The sequence below is a fragment of the Castor canadensis genome, chromosome 8 (genome assembly GCF_047511655.1).
Source record: "Castor canadensis chromosome 8, mCasCan1.hap1v2, whole genome shotgun sequence".
NCBI lineage: Eukaryota > Metazoa > Chordata > Mammalia > Rodentia > Castoridae > Castor > Castor canadensis.
In genome coordinates, this window is record NC_133393.1 from 22,089,041 (window position 1) to 22,113,416 (window position 24,376).

Genomic DNA, 24,376 nt, shown 5'->3' on the forward strand with positions numbered 1-24,376 from the left:
GGGCTCAGGAGGGAGGAGTTGGTGGGGTCTGAAGTTAATGGGGTTTGCTCAGAGATTTTTCTGCCCATCTCAAAATTCTGCCACAAGGCGGCACTGCTCTGAAGAGTCAGACAGTTGAGGCTAGAAAATGACCTCCACCAGGAGGCAGACATTCCTCCACTGGCCCTCCCGCCCACTAGGCCTGGTCAAAGAGCCAAATCTTTAGGACGTTGCTGGCCTTAGGTCTCTCCCTAGTGACTGATGATGTTAAGCTTTACAGTTCTGTGATTGGTTTAGCCAAAAAATGACAGGGCAACTATTGGGAATCAGTTGGTGAAGCAGGATCTAAGACTACCCTCTGGGGGAGGGAGTTGGGGACCTAGGTCAGAGGGGCTGGTAGCGCCTACTTACTGTGTAGTGTGAAGATATGGATCATGAGCGGAACCAAGGAGTTGCGCTGCAGCTGCTACAGCTTCTGTGGCTGCTGCCCCACTCCTGGGGAATTCCTGCAGGTAAGACAGTGGGTCCTCTTTGACCTGGCCATTCCGATAGCCTCAGAGCCCAGGGAGCCTACCCAGAGCATGGAAGAAGAGCCCAGTGCTTTGTAAGTGTTGAGATGATGGAAACAACAGCAGAATGGGGAAAGAGATGTACTATGTATGGGTTATAAGCCATATCAGGTGTTTAAATGATCCGTTTAGGACAGTCTTGATGTAGAGATCCAATTTTACAAGATGAATAAATGAGACTCAGCTAGTTTAAGTGATTTGTGCAAGTGGTAATGCTGGAATTTGAACAAAACAAAGGTTATTTCCAGTCCTCTACTGTACTCTCTTATCAACTCACTTTAGGATTCTTGAAAAGCCCCTTAACTTAGTTTTTTCTCTATGAAGGATGGGACAGAATGGAAGAGTAATTTGGAAGACCTCTTTCACTCTAAATCTGTTATTCTGGGTACTGGGTAAAAGGGTTCCTGCTGACTGGGTGGTTCCTGTCAGGAGTTTTAAAGAAGAGGTTTATTTCCTGCAACCAATGGGGTCACTTCCTCTCAATCCTGTCACCAGGATATCTCAAGGGTTTTTAGGTGGGAGAAGAGGTTTACAGAAAGGCTTGGTAACAGTGAAATGACTGAAGAGGTCTGGAGACTGATTTTCAGTTTACATGTGTCTGGAGTAGGTTAGGGCAGTGTCATTGTGGCCATGGCCATTCCTTCTCTCCCCCCTTCTGAGACAGGGGAACCCATTCTCAGCCTTTGAGAGTGCAGACAATGGTCTTGATGAGTTGGACAAAGATATCTCCTGTGAGAGGATGCAGCCATGTGCTAGGACACATGGATTTGTAAGCAGATGTAGGCTAGATTTTGGCCTCCACCTGCCTCCTAGGCTGGTGCCTTTGTGTAGTGTACAAACCCATAACCAGCAGAGTGACTCTGAGTCTATTGGTTTTGATAGTAGATATGTTTTGCTTTTCACGACTTTGGACAGTTGTCTTTTTTATGGGCAAGGGAGATTCGGAGTGATCCTTTAATTTTTTCACACCCATTGGAAGGAGGAGCCTAAGCAACATACCTTGCTATTTTGTAAGTTAAAGAGAAGCACAGAGACTCCCACCTTCCTGAACCTGCCCTGTTTCTTTGCAGCTCCTGCTCCTGTGTGGTGGGATGACCTGCAAAACCACACATTCCGGCATACTATGTTCTGCCAAGATGGGAGTCCCAGCATAGGGCTCTCTGAGAGTTATGGCGAGGACCAGCTTTTCTCCTTCAACTTTTCCCAGAACATGCGAGTGCCTCGTCTGCCTGAATTTGCCGACTGGGCTCAGGAACACGGAGACTCCCTTGCCATTTCTTTTGACAAAGAGTTTTGTGAAATAATGATCCAGGAAATAGGCCCAGAACTTGATGGGAAGATTCCAGTGTCCAGAGGTCAGGGGTTTTTTGAGGGGTGGAGGTTGGGGGGCTGCACTCCTGCATTCTTACCCTTGTTAATCTATACACTGAACTTTATCTCCCATCTTTCATACCTTCTCATTCTCATTAGGATCTTTTTTTTTTCTTTTTTAGCATTTCTTTTCTCACCAGACAGAGTCTCTGTACCCTGTGTTTTGCTGTGGGCAGGAGCCATTACAGAACATGCACTAAGCATTCAAAACCATTTTTTTGAATGTGATAAACTCAACACAGACTAGTTGATGATTACTGAATATGAGCACTCATATTGCTGTGCTTAGCAAGATGGAAGGGCAAATGGAAGGAAATATCTGATGACATGCCTGAATTTTAATGAGAAGATTGATGAGACGTTTGTGTGAGGTCTAGACAAGATGTGCTGCTGGAAGTCAGGGTAAAGGGGTTCATAGTGGGTTCTTGCCTGGAAGAACCCCCCAGGGACTCAACTTCTCCCTCATCTCTATGTCTTGAAGTCCCACCCACTAAGTCTCTCTGCCCTCCCCTCCATGTGCCTCACCCTTTCCAAACACAAGAGTACCATTTAAACTTGTTCCTTCTTTCCTCAACACCTCAATTCCCCATCAGGTTTCCCTGTCGCTGAGGTATTCACAATGAAGCCCCTGGAGTTTGGCAAGCCCAATACGCTGGTCTGCTTTATCAGTAATCTCTTCCCACCGACTTTGACAGTAAACTGGCAGCATCATTCTGTCCCTGTGGAAGGAGTTGGGCCCACTTTTGTATCAGCCATCGATGGACTCATCTTCCACGCCTTTTCTTATTTAAACTTCACACCAGAACCCTCTGATGTTTTCTCCTGCATCGTAACTCATGAAATTGACCGCTACACAGCAATTGCATTTTGGGGTGAGGCCGTTTTCCCTGGAAGTCTGGTCCTTCCAGGTGCAAAAAGGGATAGGCCTGTGGGAGGGGCCTTCTTTCCCTATTTGGAGTTTATTTGGTCCATTCTTTTTCTTAGCCAGTCTCAACCTTCCATGCCTCAGTTTCTCACTTGTCAAACCAGATACCCAAGTTATTCCCCTGAGCAGAGGGCTCACTAGCCAGGTCTTCAGGCTCACCTGATCTCTCTCCCTTTGTTCTAGTGCCCCAGAACGCCATTCCCTCAGACCTCCTGGAGAATGTGTTGTGTGGTGTAGCCTTTGGCTTGGGTGTACTGGGCATCATTGTGGGCGCTGTTCTCATCATCTACTTCCGAAAACCTTGCTCAGGTGGTATGTCATCTGAAGGGGGTGGGTGAGCCACATACAGTGATACTTGTGTGGGCATGCCAGGATTATCCTGTGACATGGAGTGGAGGGGATTAAGGGGAGGGGGAGACATGACATACAATCATGGACAGGCCCTTGGGGGTGGGGACCTATATCCAGAATGAAGGGGGCACATCTTCCTAGCTGGGGACTGGTTACACAGACAGTTATGTGTCATAGGAATGGCTGTGAGTAGGGAAGGAGCGATATGGGGACCTGTAAGAAAGGTGCTTGGAGATGGTTTTGGAACAAGGAGAGATCAGCCTCAGTAAGGCATGCCATGGGCAGAGGGAGGACTTTGAGGAGGAAGTGGATGCCCTTAATGACTTTACTCTATTCCACTTTCTCCTCAGACTGATACCTCTGGACAGAGTTTGATATCAACAGCTTTGGCCATCCAAACAAAGGGATGTTCAGGTTTCTCACGTCCTGCCCAGGAGCTCTTCTTAGAGCAGAAGTCCCTGGATCTTCCTGCTCTGTGTGTGTGTGTGTGTGTGTGTGTGTGTGTGTGTGTGTGTGTGTGTATGTGTGTGTTTATGAGTGTGTGTGTGTGTGCGCGCGCTACGTGCGTGCATGTATGCAGGGCGTGTCTTCACTGAGGGCTCTACTGTCTCTGGGCTTGCCTCTAGCAGAGAGCCCAGAGTGCCTGTCACAATCACATACCTTCCCATTTCAAGAAAATAAACTTCATTTCTTGATATCATGTAGCTTGCCTTCCTTCCTTTTTTTGTGTTACTAGGCAAGTGCTCTATCACTGAGCCACACCCCATCCCAATGTAGCGTCTTTCATACTTGAATTCACCCCCTCCATTGTTCTCTTTCATTTCTCCCCTCCTCCCATTTCCGGATAGTTTCAATGGATATCATTTTTGCATTTACATACATGAGTATGCAGTATTTGCACCATATTCACCCTCCTGTACCCTTTCTCTGGCACCTCCCCCTCCCATTGGTGCCAACCCCTCTTCCCCCAAGCAGGACCTGTTCTGCCCTCCTGTTCTGTGATTTTGTAGAGGAAAAAAACTTGATGTTTTTGCTTGTTTAAGATATGTACACAGGGAGTTTCCTTGTGACATTTTCATGTATCTATGTATTATAACCTGAATTGTTTTATCTCCTTTATTTTTCTTCATTCTACCTTAGTTCCTTTCTTATGGTGGTTTCAACTGGTTTAAAAATTCTATATTCATTGTTGTATAGAGAACACACCAACTATATTCACCTTAATTTCCTTCTTTTACCCTACCCCTCTTGTATGTGACCTCCCTTTAGTGTGACCTGCTTTTCAAAATATTGCTGCATTTGTATTAGGTCTACATTCCACACATGAGAGAAAATGTGGCTTTTGGCCTTCTGAACCTGGTTAACTTCACTTAAGATGATGATCTCCAGTTCCATCCATTTACCTCCAAATGACAAGATTTCATTCTTCTTTGTGGCTGAATAAAATTCCATTGTATGTAAATACCACATTTTTAAAATCCATTCATCAGTAGTTCCCTAGGTTCTTTCTCAACTCATGATATTTGTTTCTGGATACCTCAATTTTAGTGAGTTGTCATTTCAAATTCAGCATACCTTAGCCTGAACACAGCTCACCTCACTAAGGAGAGAAATAGGGAAAACCCCTTACTCCTCAGCTGAGCTCTTGTTCCCTGTTCTCCACACAACATGATCAACTTGTTCAAAATATGTGAGAAATGAGGGCAGAGCTATTTTTCTGGTAATCTCACAAAATAGTTGAGGAAGCTTCTTGTGGTGTTGTTTTGTACTCTGCTGTTGGTGGAAATGTTTATGTCTAGTATTTGCTGCCTTGAGGAATGCATAACTCTCCAATCCTTACCATAACTGTAAAAACAGGAGCTCAGAAGTGGAAAGGATTCACCTCCAGATGCTTTTCTGACTCAGAAAATGAATTTTGTGAAAACAGTGTCACTGAGCTCCTCAAGTGAAGTGGGAGCAGCCTGGCAGGGCAAAGAAATCATGTGTTCTTCCAAACAATCTGTTCGTTGACCTAAGTGAACCATTCAAGGGGAACTGTGACAGTGCAGTCCTGGGCAGACAGTGGGAGCAGTCGGTACATAGCCGCTGGTGGTTAATTGCCTGCATATGCTTTATTCTTTGTGTTCCTTAGGGATGGGAAGTTGCTGTGAAGGCTCGGCTAGCATTAAGGTTAAGAGTGAAATTGTTTTAGTATTAGTAAGGGAGCCTCTATTCTTTGTATTGTATTGGAGTCTAATCTAGGGGAAAACATTCAATTCTTCTCAGGGGTTGGCATTTCCCCTGCACCATTTCATTTCTTACAGCAGCATGTATGGGCATGCTAATTAAGAAGTATGAGTTCCAGAACTAGACCACAGGGAATTCCATCATGATGGTTGAGTTTTAGTTGGGTGCCCTTGGGCAAGTTGCTTAATGTATCATATCCAGTAAATGATGATGATAATGATGGTGTCCACCTTATAGAGCTGTTGTGAATCTTCTCTTTATTATTATTGCAATTACTATGATTATTTGTGTTGCTGGGTTTTGAACCCAGACCTCACACATGGTAGGCAAGCACTGTACTACCAAGCTATACCATCAGTCCTATTGTAAATCTTTAGAAAAGATGCAATGCTGAGAGTAGTATTTGACACATAGAAAAAGTGCATGGTAACTTGGCATATCATCATCTGCCTGAATTTCACAGAACTTTGTAGCACCTTTGACTTCTTTCTCTTTTCTAAAACACTTTGAATCTGCCTTCAGTATTCTATTTTCTCCCTTTGAAATATTTTTCTTTTCATTATTATTTTGCTTTTTTAGATTGGTACTTATTGTTTTCTAGTTCTTCATACTTTCTATTTTATTTTCCAACTTTGCCAGCAATTCCTGCAAATAAAAGCTTAAAACTTCTTTTATTGTGCCATATAACCTTACATACATAAGTCACTTACCCTCTGTGAGCTTCAAAATTCTTCCTCTGTCAAATGATGGACTTAGATTAGATGCTTTCATCAAGAAATTTTTCTGAGATGGGTCTCACTATGTATTCCAGGCTATCCTCTAACTCATAATCCTCCTACCTTTGCCTCCTGAGTGCTGGGATTACAGGCATGCACCACTATGCCTGGCCCTCTCTTCAGCAATCCATTATACTGTCACTCAAATACTCTAGAAGCATTCAAGAGTGCCCCCTCCTAATAAAGAAATGATATCCAACAGGAATCCCATTCTGGAGCCACATGGACACTAGTCAAGTGCTCTACCACTGAGCTACACCCCTAGATCAGATATCTCATTCTTGAATGAATGGCTTCTACTCACTCTTCATTAACAGCATCAAGTTTGTCTTCACTTTAGAGCATTTGTCCAGGCTCTTTCCTCTCACTAGAATACCTTCATTTTCTTTGTTCAACTTGCTCCCATCTTAACCAACCCTGGGTCCAACAAACATTCAATCTCTTTCATGAACATATGCCTAATCATCCATCACCACACACACACACACACACACACACACACACACACACACACACACACGTGTATATATATATTTGGTACTGAGGGATTGAACTCAGGGCCTCCTGCTTTCTAGACAGGCTCTCTATCACTTGATAGAAAGTCTCAGCCCTTTTTTCTATTGGGTATTTTTTGAGATAAGGTCTTCCCTAGTCTGGCTTTGAACTGCCATCCTCCTGATCTCTGCTTCCTTAGTGGCTAAGATTACAGGCATGAACCACTGGTGCCTTGCTACTAATTGATATTCTCTAAATTCTTCAAAAACAGAGCTGGGCATGGCAGTGCATCCTTGTAGTCCTAGCACTGGGGAAGTGGAAGCAGGAGGATGGAGAGTTTGAGGCCAGCCTGGGCTACATAGTGAGACCCTGTCTCAAAAGGCCAAAAAAAAAAAAAATACAGAGAGTACTCAACCCAGACTTTACTCTTAGGATATGCTGCCTTGTTTTCTAATGCTAATTTTTTCACCCAAGTAGTTTGTAATTTCTACAATTCAGGGATCAGAAGCAGTTGATACTCCCTCCAACACAACAGGTCCTCACTAACACTTGAAGTCATTTGACTTTCCAGTGTTGGTAATATGGTGGGTGTGGAGTGGTATCTCATTGCCTTAATTTTCCTTTCTCTCCTCTCTTTTCACAAGTTTCTCTGTCTGTGAACTGTTGATTCATGCATTCTATCAGTTTTTAAATTTCCTTTTCTGTCTTTTTTGTTCTGAATTTGAGGATATGTATATTCTATGTCATATGCTCTACATATATTCTGTCTCAGGTCAGAATCAATGTCAAAAATGCCTTCTTTCTGTTGCTACTCATCAGTTAAATTTGCATATAATTCCTTCATTGAGTAGAATTACTTAATTTTGACTTTCAAAACCCTGTGGTCTCATGCCATTTGTTTTAGATTGCAAATGATTGACTGGTTGAGCATTTTTTTTTTCTGTTTATAAAATGGAGGCTTGAGTGAAAACCATCTGTCCAGAAGAGGAAGCTGAGAACATACATTGAGGGATCTTAGGAAGTGCCTAAAAGAGAATTTACATTGTTATGGCCACACTCTCAGAAAAAGCATGACCACATTTGAGCCACTGTAGTGACCATATAGTAGCTACTTTTTGTTTCAGCAGCCCAGGCTCCTAGTAGAGTCCCAGCAGCACCTCACACAGTGCCGGCTTCGGGAGCTGTATGCCAGGACTGCGATACAATCGCCTTCCTCTTTTCCCACATGAATCCAGTCCAGTGCTCAAGGCTCACTTCCAGCCCCCTCTCCACTGAGAGGACTCCCTGCCCACCATGCCCATGATGATTTCTCTTTCTCCTTTTAGGTCCATTAGCCTTATTGCTTACTCACTTTAGCAGCAACTCTTCTTTCTGTGTTTGTTCCCGCTCTACAGCTGACTTCAGGTGAGGTGATGTGGTGACAGAGTCCATATTTCTCAACTTTGGGCATTCCCTGTAATGCTTTGCACATAAACACTGGGATTACTCCACTGAAGGTATGTGGTGGCCAGGCTAGGGGAAAAGGCAGTGGGAAAAAGTGAGGACCACTCTGGGTCTTACATAATGGCTGCAAAAGACAGACAGCATATGGAAACCTGGCTAGGGGTCTTAGTGCTGCACAAATTTGGTCAAACAATGATCAAATAAGTAATGATGGGCAGGACAGTCAAGATATTATTTGGAATTGGCTAGAGGTGGGAAGACAAATCTTCATCTGTAAAAATAGTGGTTGGAAGGAGGGGCAGAAAGAAGAAACTGTTTTGCTGAGCACAGGACTCTGGGTTTTCTGTCTTGCCTTGTTCTAAAAATCTCCCTTGGTGTTCACATGAATACAGAAGTAAAATCTTCTCCTGGCATTTCCTGCTACTGCCTCACAGAAGGTTTCAGATCCCCTTTGACTGCTGGAGCAAAGACCTAGACACGAGAGGGAACTCTGCTCAGCCTTACTGTCACGGGCTAGTGCCACGCCTGGCACAGCACAGGACCATACCGAGAGCAGACTTTTGCCAGGAATGGGTTTTGTAGCTATGGGAAAGGATGCCAAGACCTGGTTCTTATAAGGGAAGGCTCACTTACTCAGGCAGGATAGGGAGGAATGGGAGGGGAAATGTGTGGTGTGTGTGTGTGCGGATTCACATAGTTTTGAACCTATCAAAACAGCAAGTAGAAGACAGTGGTTCTAAGAGCAGAAGGAACTCTGAGCACAGGAAACATGAGTCTTAGATGGATTGGGTGTGGATTGTGGCTCTTTTCTTCCTCCTTTTCTCATTAACTTCCATTATCTGTGCCATTCCAGTCCAAGAATAAAGTGAGTGTGTGGGCATACTTGTGTGTGTGTGTGTGTGTGTGTGTGTAGGAATGTAGGAGTTGTATAAGCTTCTAGACCTTGAGCCTCAAGACCTGTTTTTGAATCTACAATATGAAACAATTAGCAAGTCTTTTAAGGTTAAATGAGACATAAAGGACTTACCTAGAATAGTATCTGTTACAAAGTGGAGGCTCAACAAATTTTCAACTGCACACCCCATGTTCTACTCATTCCAAAATGCTTGGCAGTTCTTTGCAGGATTTATAGTCTATAACAAAGGTGGGTGAGAGAGTGAAAGTGGCTGGAAAATATGGGAAGAACTTCAGTTAATGCCAGTTAGTAACACAAAACAAGTCTTTCACTCCTGATATTGACATTTTAACTCATTTTTGGTGCATGCTTTTTTTCTTCTTCATAAGCATCATATTCTTTTGGAGTCAAGGGCTTTGAGGGAGGGCAGGTAAGTGTGGTATCATGGGGCTCCCTCTAAACCTTCTTTTGTTTAGTTCACTATTAAATCAAATCCAAGAGCTTTCAGAAACTAAGGTGAGAAGAGGTATCCCTGAAGCCTATTGGGAAGCATAGGGAAGCCAATTCAGGGTTTTAAGTTTATGATGGAAAGACATCAATTATATAGTTGGATAGAAGAATTAGTTGCCACTTAAAATTTGTCTTTTCAGGCTGGGGGTGTAGCTCAATGGTAGAGTGCTTTCCTAGCCTGTGTGATGCCCTGGATTTAATTCCCAAGAGTGGGGGGGAAAAAACCTTAAATAAAAATGTCTTTTCCAGGAGAATAGTAGGGGAGTTTATCTCATCGTTCTAGTGGTTTCATAATGCAGGGACCTGCCTGGGACAGAAGGGATAGGAAGGGAAACATTCAGGGAAGTTCAGAGTTTAAAGAAAGAAAGTGAGCTTTGGGCCTATCTTCAGGTATTTACTCCAGGGCTTTAGGGAAATTTCCCTGCCGTCTACCCTGGAGATGATTCTGAGCATAGGAGGATAGGGTTTCCTTGCTCCAGAAAGCAGCTGTAATAGCTGAGGAGGAAATGGAGCTTAACTAGCTAAGAAGCAATGGAGGCCCATTAAGGGATTTTCCAGGCCCTGTCTCTGGTCTCTAAGGTGGAACTGCTTCCTTTCTTGCTTTGAGACAGATAACTGTGCACTCTTTTTGTACCTCCTTCCTTCTCAGCTGCCCTGCCTCTGCCATCTGCCTCAGAAAGTCTCCTTGTCTTCCTGTCTCCTGGGTGACAAGACAGACCAAGGGGTTTATGTGTTATTTAGGTAACCTCTCCTGAGGGAAAAATGAAGGCTATGTAGACTTGTTTTTCAGAAGGGCAATGAGAGGAGAAAGTCAAATCAGTTGGAGATCCAGGCTGCATACATCCTGGGAATTGAAGTTGGGGTTATTCCCTATTCCCTCCACTGATCTTGGAAAATCACCCACAGACTTGTTGTTCAAAAAAAAAAAAAAAAAGGTGAGGAGATTTGAGAGTCTAAGAGTCCTGTTATCTAAGCCTAGGGCAGGATGAGGTTTACCTAACAACTGATGATGCTAGGCTGTGGCACTCAGCGATTTGTCTCTACATTTATCTCCGCCTACCTAGCTAATCTGACAACTTTCAGTCTGGGAAACAAGACTTGGACAAGTTGGTAGGAACGGGTTTGGGATCTAGGGGCTGGGTAGTGAGAATCAAGGGACCTGTGCAATACCATATGTCACTCAGTGTGTGGAGATCATTTACCCAGACTGGGGCCTCCGGTACAGAAGAAGACCCAGCAAGAACTGGTCCAGGGGCTTGAACTCCCCACATCTTTGTAGAGCAGAGCATGATCCCACTCCTGCCTCTGCTGCTAGGCCTCAGCCTGAGCTGCACTGGAGCAGGTAAGGAAATTCTTTCCTGGGACTCTCCCTTTCCCTGTTCCTTTTTTGGGATAAGGATGTTCAGTTTTGTTATTGGGGTTTTGGTTTCCCTATTATGTTTTTTCTATAACACTTTGTACTGTATCTTTGCAGCAATTTTGATAGTGATCAAGCTGTGTAGTTATTTGTGAATGTATATCTGCTGCTGAAATGTAGGCAAAGACAATGTCTGCCTTGCATCTCTAGCTCCTAGCACAGTGCCTGGAACATAACAAGTGGCCAGGCATGGAGGTATACACTTGTAATTCCAGCACTTGGGAGGCTGAGGAAGGAGGATTATAAGTTCGAGACCAGCCTGGGCTATACAGCAAGTTCTGGGCCAGCCTGACCTACATAGTAAGACTCTGTCTCAAAAAAATGTATGAATTGTTCATAATATTTCTAGCACAGAACAAGACTGACTCTCTTGACCTTTTTTTGTTTTCTCTCTCAATAATTTGTTTTACTGAGGTCTGTGTTTGGGGTAAATGATTATGTTTAAATATGAAAATAATCTTGGGCTACTCCTATCCCAGTACTTAGCGTCATATAAAGAAGAAACTGGATCCACAACATTTTTTTGTACTAGGTTTTGAATTTGTACTTACTAGGCAGGCACTCTACCACTTAAACCATACTCCCAGTCCCAAGAAACTGGATCTGTACTATACCATCTATTCCCCTAGATTGGAGCTCTCAGAGACCCCAGTGTGTGAGCTTGGTCAGTGGGTGCTGCCCGAGGTGGAAAATCTCTGCCAGACTGAGAGCAACTGAGGCTTGAGTTTCCAGCTGAATATAGGAAAAACAACCTTTTTTTTTCTATGTGCTCACACAATACTTCTGTGGTTAGATGGGTGGGTTTTCCCCCCATGCCATCAATTCACCTATGCCAGTTAGATATCCTACAATCCAATTCAATTATGACACCAACCAAGGTTAACATAGACCAACAGGCTAAGAGCTCAGTCCCACATACTGCCCCCCAAGCCCCCAGGTTACCCACAACTTCTGTCCAACATGGCTACAAGTCAGAGGCTCCCACAACAACCTCCTTGGGTTTGATAGTTTGCTAGAGAGACTCAGATAACCTAAGGAAATACCTTACTTGCTATTACTAGTTTATTACAAGGGATATTTTAGAGGATACAGATGAAGGGGGCACACATAGGGTGAGATCCAGAAGTTTCCAAGTGCGGGAGCTTCTGTTCTCTTGGAGTTGGGATATGCTATCCTCCTGACATGTGGAGAAGGTCTTAGTTGGTAAACATATAATATAGGAATTTTTATGGCGGCTTCTTCACATAGGCATGATTGGTTATTAACTCAATCTCCCATTTCTCCTCTATTCCTGGAGGATAGAGGATAGGGATAAAAACTCCAAGCTTCGAATCAAGTCTCAGACTTTCTAGTGACCACCACCTCTCTAGAAGACCACCAAAAGTCACTTCATTAGAACAAATGATACTGATATCACCTAGGAAATTCCAAGGGATAGGAGCTCAGTACCAGGAACTGGGTGAAAGACCAATTAGAATAAAAGATCCATCTAGCCATCCCCCATCATGAAATTACAAGTATTTTAAAAACTCTTGTACCATGAACTGGAGCAGAGACCATATTTTTAAGTATGTCATACTAACAGTAGGCACTGACCTGTCCTCCCTCTCTGTCCCATCTAGGTGGCTTTGTGGCTCACGTGGAAAGCACCTGTCTATTGGATGATGGTGGGACTCCAAAAGATTTCACATATTGTATCTCCTTCAACAAGGATCTGCTGACATGCTGGGATCCAGAAGAAGGAAAAATGGCCCCTTGTGAATTTGGGACACTGAATCCTTTGGCCAGATACTTATCAGATTACCTCAACAATCAGAAAAGTCTGCTCCAGCGTTTGCACAATGGGCTCCAAGACTGTGCCACACACACCCAGCCCTTCTGGGAGTCACTGACCAACAGAACACGTGAGGAGAGAGGGTGCAGAGGGGCTGTAAGGAAGCACAGCTAGGAAAGGGGAGGGCAGGGGAGACCCTTCACCAGGAAAGGGGTTGAGATTTGAGCAGGAAAGAAGCAGAAAGTGTGTGGACCTGGATGTAGAAAGATGGAGGATTGAACATAAAGGGGAGCAAGGTGATTGAGGGGGGAGGAACAGATGTAGAGAAGAGGAAGTGATGTTTAAGCCTGTGAGGCCATCTCAGGATGCAGATTCAAGTTCAACAAGGCTATGTCAGAATGACCAGAATGGCTTTTCCCAAAATGTTTATGCCTTTTTATCCCAGATTTTGATGTTGTAGGTTTTGGAGTAGGCCTAGGCATGGGAATACTTGGAAAGGCTTGAGGGGGATTCTGACACATGCTGTCTTCCTGAATCCCTTGCATTGAGAATGGCTTGAAGTTTGTAAAAGTAAGCTTGAAGTTCTCCATAGGGCAGGGTAGTGTGTCTTAAGATGCAGTTTCTAAATTATCCTTCTCATAATTGTCTGGCAGAGGTGCTTATTATTTAAAATGAAAGTTACTAGGCACCTCTCTAGATCCATTGAGTGAAAATACTGGGGATGCAGGCTAGGGAATCTGAATTTTAACATAATTTCTTGGATTTTTATTTAATGTTTTACTTAAAAAATACCTAGGTGGAGGGAAACAGGAAAGTCACGTGAGAATAAACTAGTAAATTATGACAGTATTAATAATCTCATTAATTTGGGTTACACTAATTCCAAAATTAAGAGAGTTAAGATTGTTCCCTTGAACTATCTAAGGAGAAAAGGCTTTATTTAGAAAATTAATTTGCTAGACAAGATTTGGGGAAATTTTTTCTACCTTTACAAATCTCAATTTATAATCCTGGATCGGTTTGCTTGTACTTTCAAAGTAGTATACTTGGCATAAGCACAATGACTTCCAAAACAGCATTTTGGCATTTGCCAATGGTGATTAAATACAATTTTGGAAAGAGGGGCAAGGAAAAAATGGGAGAAAAAACACAGTCAAGTAGAAGTAACTCTTAACTCCTTACTTTCAAGTGGTGGCTTGGCAAGGGGGAGATGAGTGTGGATAGTAAATTGGCAAAATCTATGAAGAATTGAAATAGGAAAGAAACCAGGTTAGAGAAAAAGCTAGACTATCACCTTCCTTTCTGACAATGTTTTTTTCTCCTTTGCAGGACCACCATCTGTGCAAGTAGCTCGAATCACTCCTTTTAATACAAGGGAGCCTGTAATGCTGGCCTGTTATGTGTGGGGTTTCTATCCTGCTGATCTAACCATTTCGTGGATGAAGAATGGGAAGCTTATCACCCCTGACCACAGTGCCCAGAAGACTGCCCAGCCCAATGGAGACTGGACATATCAGGCCCTTTCCCATTTAGCCTTAACCCCCTCTTATGGGGACACCTACACCTGTGTGGTGGAACACATTGGGACTCCTGAGCCCATCCTTCGGGACTGGAGTAAGTGTGTAGTGGATGGGAAGAATTAGGGTTGAAGCAGAGAAGTACTGGAAGTTGCTAGTTGAAAAAGAAACACCAATATTTTGGTAGAGAGAGTAAGCTGTAGACAGCTTACTGGTGTATGGTAGAGAGAGAGATAGTGGAAATGGAAAATGAGTCTGGAGGAATTTCTGGAGGGTTAATGACCAGAGGTAGGGCAATGGGTGTGGGAATAAGAAGAATAAGTCAGTATTGTTGTGTTTGTGGTGTGGTTGATGTTGCTGTATCTGTATTTGAAGGTAGGAGGGAGCATGATTATTCCAAAAGAAGATATAGATTTGATAATTACATTTTCACAACAAAATATTGATTTTAGATGTTTTTTTTGGGTGGTACCGGGGTTTGAACTCAGGGCCTCACGCTGGCTAGGCAGGTGCTCTATTACTTGAGCCACACTACCAGCCCAGAACCAAACACTGGAATTCACTATTCTAGTCTTCTCAGAGTTCAACTATTCTGTTGTTAGGTCAGGAATAGGAATTGAAAAACTAAGATTGAAGAAGAAAGGGGACTTTCAGTGTGGGGTCACACTGAATTTGGGCTGATCTGTTGAGTATAATGGGGTGGTAAAGCCATGGCTGGTAGACACCTTGGTATCTACCATTTGGTTAATGAATGAAGAACTCATTGCCTCTCTTTTGAAACCCAGGATTGGGAATAGTTAAAGGTAATAAGAGAACTTGAGCACAGATTTGGAGACTCTTGGGAAAGCAAAGAGAAAGAGGAATAGTGACTAGGAAGGACTAGGGAACAGGACCCTAGACTGACTGCCAGGGCCAGGCCTTCCCCTGTGGTGGAGCAGGTAGGAGGGGAATGGGAATAGGAAGAGCGTGGAACTCATATGTCCACGTGAGTTCTTCAGCGTAAGGTCTCTTACAGGGCACACAAGGTGATTTAGTGTTCATTTTATCATGGAAAAAGAATTCAGTAGGACACATTCAGAATAGAATCAGCTCTAGAAAGTGGGATGTGGAAATACTATGGAGTGGGATGGAGGCAAACTCTGAAAGGATAATGGGAAATGTGGATGTGGAAGACACAGCACTAGGATAACTCACAAAATGAAACCTTTGGAGATTAGGATAGATGGAGAGACATTTTAATGGGAAACTGCTCAGATGGAGCAAGTAAGGGAGCAAACATTGTCACAGTGGGTGCAGTGGATAGGGGAGGAGGAACCCATGCTGGTGAGAGTGAAGGAAGGAAAGAAAATGCCTTGAGAGGTCCTACTGCATTAGAGAGAGAGTGGAGCTGGGGCGGTAATTCTGGGAAGGCATGTTCTCTAAGACTTCTCTAGGAGTAGACATCCACAGCATGGGACACTGAGGAAGGCCATTTCCTTGGGAGTGGGTTGATACAAGCCAGACATTGGAGCTGGGATAAAGGACCTTTGAAGCTTCTAGGTGGAGGTTGGAATACATTTAAGTTGCTTTAAGAATGAGTCATGAGATTGGTTGTAGTAAGTTTTTTTTCTTTTCTTTCTTTTTTTTTTTTTTCAGCACCTGGGCTGTCCCCCATGCAGACAGTGAAGGTTTCTGTGTCTGCTGTGACCCTGGGCTTGGGCTGCATCCTCTTCTCTCTTGGTTTGTTCAGCTGGCAGAAGGCTAGATCCTCCAGTGAGTGACCCCCTCGAACCCTCATGCTCACTCCTGCTGTCTGTCTCTGCTCACTTTCTGTTTGTGATTGATTCTCTCACTCCCATCACACTTGTGAATAATTCTGTATACTTTTATACACAAAGAGTGGTCTAATCAAGGATCTTCCTCTTCTAGGCTATATTCCTCTCCCTGGATCCAATTATCCAGAAGGTAAATCTCTGTTGGTCTGTTTGCTCACTTCAAATGGGGTAAGGGTTAAAGAGAAGTGGTGCTGTGTTTAGCTAATAGTGCTTATAGTAGGGATGAGCTACCATAAATATCTAGTGAGGGCATGATTTAAGCTGCCATTGTTAAGATTAGGAGGAAAAAGGAAAGAAGAGAGACTAAACTTTCTCCTCTACCCAGTGGATTGTTTATGGGAAGCAGGCTGAAGGTGTTCCATTATATTAGTTCTGGAGACCTAGAATTTCATATCACTTTATTAAGGACTCTGGCATGGGATGATTACAGACACAAATTATGGGGAAAATTGGGTTATTATAATCATTTCCTTTCTGTTTCTTCTGCAGGTCGGCACATTTCCTAAGGCCAAAATCTTACAACTTCCATTTCAAGGAAGAAGGAGATTCAAACTGTTAATGAAGCTATCATGCCTCCCGACATCTTCAGTATCTCCTCCCCCATTTTCTTAAGACTAAGGTTTCTCCATTCATTTCTTTGACTTTCCAAACTCCCCCTACAAAAACCTTAGTAACTTGGGGGAACTCATTCCTGGGAATACTCTGTGATCAAATTATTGTCCAAGATTATATTTCTGGGATGAATATAATTGAAGAGGGAGCTGAAGTCCCTCCTGAAGGCTCCACTGTGCCACAGGGCACAGTGAGCTGCTGGTGGTCATCTCTAAAATAAAGTGGTGGAAATACTAGTTTTCTATGTGTTTTTCCTGAGGCCCTATGGATGGAATATGGAATAGGGCTAAGGCCAAGCTTCTCCTACTTGAGTGAAGGAGTCAGTGCCTTCTCCTGTTTTCCTTTTAGACATGACAGAATTGGTGGCAGGTTTTAAAGTTATAATTGATGTGAAGAAATTAGGCTGCTGTGAGATGGAGTCACCAAGTAAGGAAGAGAGAGGTATAACAGCTTATTCATTTTATAGGGGGGTCTTACGAGGATTAGATGAGTTTATTCCTATAAAAGACTAAGAAAATGCTGGCAATGTGATTCCACAATAGGTGCCTTAGTGATTATCAGATAGTCAACATTCTGGGCCAGGCATTGTGCCACATGCTTGTGTGTGTTATTTTCTTTGATCTTCGTCACAAGATGAAGAAAGTCAGGAATCAGGAGGACAGAGCTTAACTTCACATTTGAGTTCTAGAAAGTTAATTTTTCCGTACCCTAAGTGGGGATGGGAGCATAGCTTGAGTGCATGTCTTCAGCAGTGGGCCAAGTGCTTTGCATCTGCATCTCTTCTCTTCTTACAATAACCACACAAGGCACTGATTGTTTCCTTCTAAGTCACAGACCAAGGAAGTAAGGTTCAGAAGAGTTAAATAACTTGTCCAAAGTCAAAGAACAAATTCTTTATAGGGTGTTTGTCTACCTGAGTTGGAAGTAAGATTATTCTGAAGATCCTCATGTGAGATTAGCCCAGCTCTCTGGAAGGTCACCCTTCCATTCCCTTCTATCCAAAATCCAAGGGACACCCACCATTGGGGGATAGATTTCATCTTTTGAAGAGAGGACACCATTTGATGCTGTTTGTTTTCCCGTGGAGATAACTGGTAGACATAGAAATTTGGGCTGTAGAATTATTTTTGTAATAAGAATTGGAAACTCAACTGCCAGGGAGGGAAAGAAACCAAGATATGGAAAGAAATAAAGACAAGCACTGAAGGAGCTTAATCTAACAGGATTGTGGAGAGAGAATAAGGCATTATGGACACAGGTTTGCATATGGGTATCTATGTAACAACTCATAAAATCAGGTTTTCATGAGCTAGGGGGAAGGAATCAGAAGACAGACTATGTGTAGAACCTTCCTGTGGGCTCTTTCTGTAGTAGGTGTGGGTGGGGTGGTCATGGGGCTAGAACCTTCTGTTCCTAGACTGTTTCCATACTTACGGGGCCTAGAGAAAAATGGGGGAACCATTCATCATACAAACTTGATGTCCAAGGTAGATGCTCAGTGTTTTCCCAATCAATATATTGATCACCACATTCATAATTTCCCCAGACAGATCCTGTGATTAAAACATCTCATTTGGAAAGAGTTTATGGAAGAAGTCAATGGGGGGGAGGGGAAATTGTTCATGAATTCAAATGTTTATTCTCTGATCAAGACAATAGAGGATAGGAAGAAATGGAGTGATGTGTGCTTGGGAAGGTAATTGGTAAATGTAGGATCAGAAATTAATCTCTGTAAATTTTGCCAGTTTTATTTTTCATTTTTGACAAAGCAAATTCCTTTTGAAATTCTAGTCTAGTTTTGGGGTGGGATTTTGAGTCTTATCTATTCCTGGGCAGTTTTGAAAGAGAATCTGTACATCTGAGGGGTCTGGTCACAGTAGTGTGGACCAAAGGAACAGGACACCAGGAGAAGGGAGGAGAGAATCAGCTAATTGGATAACCTCCATTCTCCCCCTAGAGATTACCAGTGTAGGCTTTTCTCTGCTGTAAACTTGTAGGTTTTTTTTTTTTTAAATAGAGAAGGCTATCCCCTTCCAAGTTAGGAATAGGAAAAAGTGTGATGTAGATCTCCTGGGATCCAGGAAGCCAGATTATTATAGGTAGGAGAAAGAGTAGGGGACTGAGTAATATGTGTAAGAAAGATTCTTCCTGCCACTTCTTGGCCAGATTGTCCCCAGGGGCTACAGAGAGTGGAGATTGGTCCCAGATGGGGGGACTCATTGGTTCTCCAGACCCTTTTCTTCCATTGCAAATGAGGCTTCCAAGAGATTCTGAGCAGGGCATGAAGGAATGACTTTTATTTTGTCAGAGGCATAGCAGCTTTATTCTTGAGATGGGGTCTCACTAACTTTTTGCCACAGTGTGTAATGATCACATTAGGGTAAATAGCATTTCCATGTCCTTAAACATTTATGATTTGTTTTGGAAATCTTTGTACTCCTCTTGTCTAGTTCTTTATAAAATATATAACAAATTGTTGTGAACTGTAGTTACTCTATTGTGATGTAGAACATTAGAGTTAAAGCCTCCTATCTCACTGTATTTTGGCATCCTTTATCTAAGGGTTTTTCTTATAAAAATAGATATTGAAAATTAAAAAGTTTTCCAGCCTTGATTTATTTCAGTGTATCCAACTTTTCTTCTTAATCTCCTAATATAGTGATTTTATTGAGAGATTTTTAAAATGTGAAATATTTTTGTAGTCCTGGAGTAATCCCATTTGATTATTCTAGTCACACACTTACCTTTGGTTTTGTTTGGTTAATTTTTTACCTAGGGTGTTGTATTTGCTTTTTATGAAGTATAGACATAAAACTCACTTTTCTTATATTTTCTTGTAATAAAAATTCCTCTGTTCAATGAGCTGGGCAGATATTGTTCTTCATTCTATTTTCTGGAGTGATACATACAAGAATCTTTTTAAAGGTCAGCTTTTGTTTTCATTAATCTCTTTTATTGCTTTTAGTTCTCTATTTCATTGATCTCTATTCTTACTTTATTATTTCCTTCCGTCTTTGGGTTTACACTGTTCCTCTGTACCTAACTTTTGAGCTAAATGATTTGCTCATTTGGCTGTAACTTTTTTTTTTGTTTCCTGATAAGTGTATTTAAAGGTAAAAACTTCCCTCTAAATTCTGCTTTAATCATACTTACCACATTCTCATATGTAATATTTTATTTTTTATCCAGTTCTAAGTGTTCTTTATATTCTGTACATTTTTCTTTTAACTCAAAGATTAGTGACATTTTAATACTTTTATTTTGAAATGGTTTCAGCCGCATAGAGAAGTTACAATAGCACAAGAATTCTTGGGCTGGGGTGTAGCTTGGTGGTAAAGCCCTCATCCAGGAGGCCCTGGGTTTGATCCTCAGCACCAAAAAAAGAAAAGAAAAGAAAAAAAAGTCTTGTCTTTTGTCCTTTATGTATTTTATTAATCTTAAATTCTATTTTGTTATGGATTGAGGCTGTCCAACTTTCTTTTGCATCATACTTGCCACCAGGTAAATCTTTTTTTTCTCTCTTTTTGCTGTGTTACTGCTTTCAGAGTATTTATTGGAAATCACATGTGGTTTGACTTTTTTATTTCCTCCATGCTGAAGTCTTCATGTTTTAATTTGTAACTGCTGTTTGCAACTCATTCCACATTTTGTATTTATTATTTCTTCCCTTTCCTTGCTTTTCACTTGACAAACTAATTTTTTCTACTGGATTAAAAGCTATACATACTGATTCTATTCTTATGGTAATTGTTTTTAATTTTCAATTTATATTTTCAACTGACACATGATAACTATGCATATTAATAGGCTATGATGTGATATTTCAACACATGTATGAAATGATCTGATCAAAGTAACTGACATATCCATCACTTTGAACATTTATCATTTCTTTTAATTGGTACATTCAAATCCTATTAGCTATTTTGAAATACACAATTAATTGTTATCAGTCATACTTACCTAACTGTGTAGGAGAACATTAAAAGTTGTTGCCCTAAGCCAGATGTGGTAGTATATGACTGCAATTCCAGCACTCAGGAGGTTGAGGCAGGAGGATGATGATTTTGAAGTCAGTCTGGACCTTCAAAAAAAAAAAAAGTCATTCCTCCTACCCAACTGCAACCCTGTATCCATTAATTAAGTATTCTCTTTCCATTTCCCCTCCTTTTCTACCCTTCTCAGTTGGTTACCTTTAAGACAGACACACCTTCGTGTTTATTTACCTTTTAAAATTTCTCTAATAATTTTTTTTGTGGTACTGGGGTTTGAACTCTGTGTCTCACGCTTGCTAGGCAGGCCCTCTACCACTTGAGACACTCTGCCAGCTTAAACTTTTTAAAATACTCTAATATTTATATCTTGTCCCAAATTCTTTTTGTTTTGTTTTGTTTTTTTCACAGTACTTGGGTTTGAACTCAGAGTCTTGAACTCACTAGGCAGGCACTGTACCACTTGAGCCCCTCCTCCAGCACATTTTTGCTTAGTTATTTTTCAAATAGTTTCACATTCATGCCTAGGAAAGCCTGAACTATGATCCTCCTATTTAAACTTCCTGGGTAGCTGGGATGACAGGTGCGTGCCACAGCACCCAGCTTTATTTGTTGCAATGGAGTCTCATAAACTTTTGGCCTGGCTTGCCTCCAACCATGATCCTCCCGATCTCTATCTCTAGAGTAGCTAGGATTACAAGGCTGCAACCTGCCTGCCCCCAATTTCTTTAACATACTCTTATGTCTTTTCTTTTTTTTTGGCTGCACTGGGATTTGAACTCAGGGGCTCATGCTTGCTAGGCAGGCACTCTGGTAAGTGCACCTGAGCCATTCTACTAGCCCTCTCTTATGTCCTTTTGATTTTATCCTTCCCTCATCAAATGCCAGTTCTCCCACCAAATACATTGTGTGTGTGTGTGTGTGTGTGTGTGTGTGTGTTTGTGTGTGTGTATATCTAGAACTAAAAATATATAGTGGGGCAGGGATTGTAGCTCACTGGTAGAGATGTGCTTAGCACATGTGAAGCCCTGGTTTCGATCCCAGGACTGCACAAAACACACACACATGCACATATACATACACTTACCCCTTTAAAAGTACATATGGCCTGGATTTGTTGACAAATCACCCTATTGCTGTATTCCTTGTTGTGATGTCATTGATTCAATTCCCTTTTTATTTGAGTACTTCCTCCAAGAGTGTTTTATTTTTCCTTTATTGTTGCGCTGGTTGGAGAGACTTTAGGGCATTTACATTTACAAAGGTTCTTACAATGTATCAAATATATATTATTTGAATTCACCCCCTCCACTGCTCTCCTTCACTCCCCTCCTGATTCCTGGAACAGTTTCAACAGGTATGATTTTTGCATTTATAGACACGTGTACACATTATTTGCACTTATTCATCCTTCTAAACCCTTTTCCTGCCACCTCCCCATCTCACTGGTGCCAACCTACCCCCACCCTGAACCTGTTCTGTCTTCTTGTTCTCCGATTTTGTAGAAGAAAAAAGATAAAAATATCATGGTTTTGCTAGTTTCAGATAAGATAATTTTTTCCTTGTGTTGTTTCCATGCATAAATGTATTACAACTCCAGTTGGTTCATCTCCTCTAGTACTCTTCACTCCTCCCTAGTCCCCTTCCCATTATGGTCCCAGCCGGTTTAAGATCTCTATTTTCATTCCTGCACATCAACCACATCAAGTTTTTAGTTTCCTTCTCTTGCCCTATGCCTCCCGTGTGCAACCTTCTCTTAGTGTGACTCACATCCCACTATATTGCTGCATTTGTTTTAGGTTTATAATCCTCATATGAGGGAGAAAATGTGGCTTTTGGCCTTCTGAGCCTGACTATCTTCACTTAAGATGATGTTCTCCAGTTCCATCCATTTAAATGCGAGTGTCAAAATTTCATTCTTTGTGGCTGAGTACAATTGCATTGTATATAAACACCACATTTTCTTAATCCATTCACTCAGTAGTGGGGCATCTTGGCTATTTCCATAGCTTAGTTATTGTGAATGGTGCTGCAATAAACATGGGTGTGCAGGTGACTATGTTGTAAGCTGACTCACATTTGCTCTGGTATATCCCTAAGAATGGGATTGCTGGATCATATGTCAGATCTATTTTTAGCTTTTTAAGGAACCTCCTTAATGTTTTCCATAGTAGTTGTACTAGCCTGCATTCCCACCAGCAGCGTATGAGGGTTCCTTTTTCCCCACATTTCTTGCCAACATTTGTTGTTGTTGGTGTTCTTGTTCTATTCTAACAGGAGTGAAGTGGAATCTTAGTGTGGTTTTGATTTGCATTTCCTTTATGGCCAGGGATGGTGAGCATTTTTTCATGTGTTTTGTAGCCATTTGGACTTCTTCCTTTGAAAAGACTCTGTTCAGTTCATTTGCCCATTTCTTAATTGGGTCATTGACTCTTTGGGAGTTTAGTTTTTTGAGCTCCTTGTAAATTCTGGTCATTAGTCCCTTGTCTGATGTATAGCTAGCAAAGATTTTCTCCCATTCCATGGGTAGCCTCTTCAATTTAGAAACATTTCTTTTGCTGTGAAGAAGCTTTTTAATTTCATGCAGTCCCATTTGTCAATCCTTTCTCTTAGTTGCTGAGCCAATTAAGTTCTACTGAGGAAGTCATTGCCTATGCCTATTGCTTCCAGTGTATTCCCTGCTCTTTCTTGTACTAGTTGCAGGCCTTGTATTAAGGTCCTTAATCTACTTTGAGTTGATACTTGTACAGGGTGACAAACATGGATCTAGTTTCAGTTTTCTGTAGGCAGATATCCAGTTTTTCCAGTAACATTTATTGAACAGAATGTCTTTTCTCCATTGTATGTTTTTGGCACCTTTGTTAAAAATCAGGTGGGCATAGCTGTGTGGATTCATATCTGGGTCCTCTATTCTGTTCCACTGGTCTTCACATCTGTTTTTGTGCCAGCACTATGCTGTTTTTTATTGTTATGGCTGTGTAGTACAGTTTGAAGTCGGGTATTGTGATTCCTCCAGTGTTTCTCTTTTTGCACAGTATTGTCTTGGCCTCTTACCGTCTTTTGTGCTTCCAAATGAATTTTAAGGTTGATTTTTTCAATCTCTGTGATGTGTGCCATGGGGATTTTGGGAAGAACTGTATTGAGCATGTAGATTGTTTTTGGTAGTATACCAAAACATATACAAAAATATACATTTTTACTATGTTGATTCTACCAATTCATGAGCATGGGAGATCATTCCATCTTTTGAAGTCTTCTTTGATTTCTTTCTTCAGTGGTTTGTAGTTTTCCTTGTAGAGGTCATTCACATACTTCGTTAAATTTGTTCTAGGTATTTGATTTTTTTTGAGGCTAATTATAAATGGAATTATTTTCCTGTATTCTTTTTCAATCTGCTCATTGTTGGTGTATAGAAAGGCTACTAATTTTTGTAGATTGGTTTTGTATCCTGCTACTTTGCTGAAGCTGTTTATGGTGGTTAGAAGTTTTTTGGTGAAGTTCTTCAGATATTTTAGGTATGAGATCATGTCATCTGTGAAAAGGGATAGTTTGACTTCTTCCTTACCTATTTGTATTCCTTTTATTTCTTCTTCCTGTCTTATTGCTCTGGCTAGGAATTCCAAGACTATGTTGAATAGGAGTTGAAAGAGTGGGCACCATCATCTCATTCCTGACTTTAGGGGAAATGGCTTCAGTTTTTCCCCATTAAG

At 41.7% G+C, this 24,376-nt stretch overlaps 2 protein-coding genes across 4 annotated transcripts; both read left to right on the forward strand.

The window, feature by feature from the left end:
- The first annotated feature begins 322 nt into the window (after window positions 1-322).
- On the forward strand, window positions 323-3,897 carry LOC109686675 (HLA class II histocompatibility antigen, DM alpha chain). 3 transcript variants are annotated; one of them, XM_020164119.2, is made up of 5 exons: window positions 323-491; window positions 1,619-1,903; window positions 2,615-2,791; window positions 3,028-3,156; window positions 3,546-3,897. In XM_020164119.2, the coding sequence occupies exons 1-5, from the start codon at window positions 407-409 to the stop codon at window positions 3,548-3,550; spliced, it is 681 nt and encodes a 226-aa protein (XP_020019708.1). In that variant the 5' UTR covers window positions 323-406; the 3' UTR covers window positions 3,551-3,897. The 3 variants fall into 3 exon arrangements, with proteins under 3 accessions (XP_020019708.1, XP_020019707.1, XP_020019705.1); XM_020164118.2 differs by having other exon boundaries at window positions 324-491; window positions 2,513-2,791; window positions 3,028-3,153; XM_020164116.2 differs by having other exon boundaries at window positions 325-491; window positions 2,513-2,791.
- Window positions 3,898-10,609: 6,712 nt separating this feature from the next.
- LOC109686676 (HLA class II histocompatibility antigen, DM beta chain) lies at window positions 10,610-16,910 on the forward strand. Its single transcript, XM_020164120.2, has 6 exons — window positions 10,610-10,882; window positions 12,580-12,861; window positions 14,061-14,345; window positions 15,884-16,000; window positions 16,157-16,192; window positions 16,552-16,910. Exons 1-6 carry the CDS (start codon window positions 10,828-10,830, stop codon window positions 16,566-16,568), a joined length of 792 nt encoding a protein of 263 aa, XP_020019709.1. The 5' UTR covers window positions 10,610-10,827; the 3' UTR covers window positions 16,569-16,910.
- The last annotated feature ends 7,466 nt before the right edge of the window (window positions 16,911-24,376 follow it).

What these genes read in the sequence shown, in the direction of transcription:
- LOC109686676 (XM_020164120.2), top strand. Translation starts at nt 10,828, where the DNA reads ATGATCCCACTCCTGCCTCTGCTGCTAGGCCTCAGCCTGAGCTGCACT. An exon ending in GTCACTGACCAACAGAACAC is followed by an intron (nt 12,862 to 14,060) that starts GTGAGGAGAGAG and finishes TCTCCTTTGCAG; the next exon opens with GACCACCATCTGTGCAAGTA. An exon ending in GCCCATCCTTCGGGACTGGA is followed by an intron (nt 14,346 to 15,883) that starts GTAAGTGTGTAG and finishes TTTTTTTTTCAG; the next exon opens with CACCTGGGCTGTCCCCCATG.
- LOC109686675 (XM_020164116.2), top strand. Translation starts at nt 407, where the DNA reads ATGGATCATGAGCGGAACCAAGGAGTTGCGCTGCAGCTGCTACAGCTT. An exon ending in CTCCTGGGGAATTCCTGCAG is followed by an intron (nt 492 to 1,618) that starts GTAAGACAGTGG and finishes GTTTCTTTGCAG; the next exon opens with CTCCTGCTCCTGTGTGGTGG. An exon ending in GAAGATTCCAGTGTCCAGAG is followed by an intron (nt 1,904 to 2,512) that starts GTCAGGGGTTTT and finishes ATTCCCCATCAG; the next exon opens with GTTTCCCTGTCGCTGAGGTA.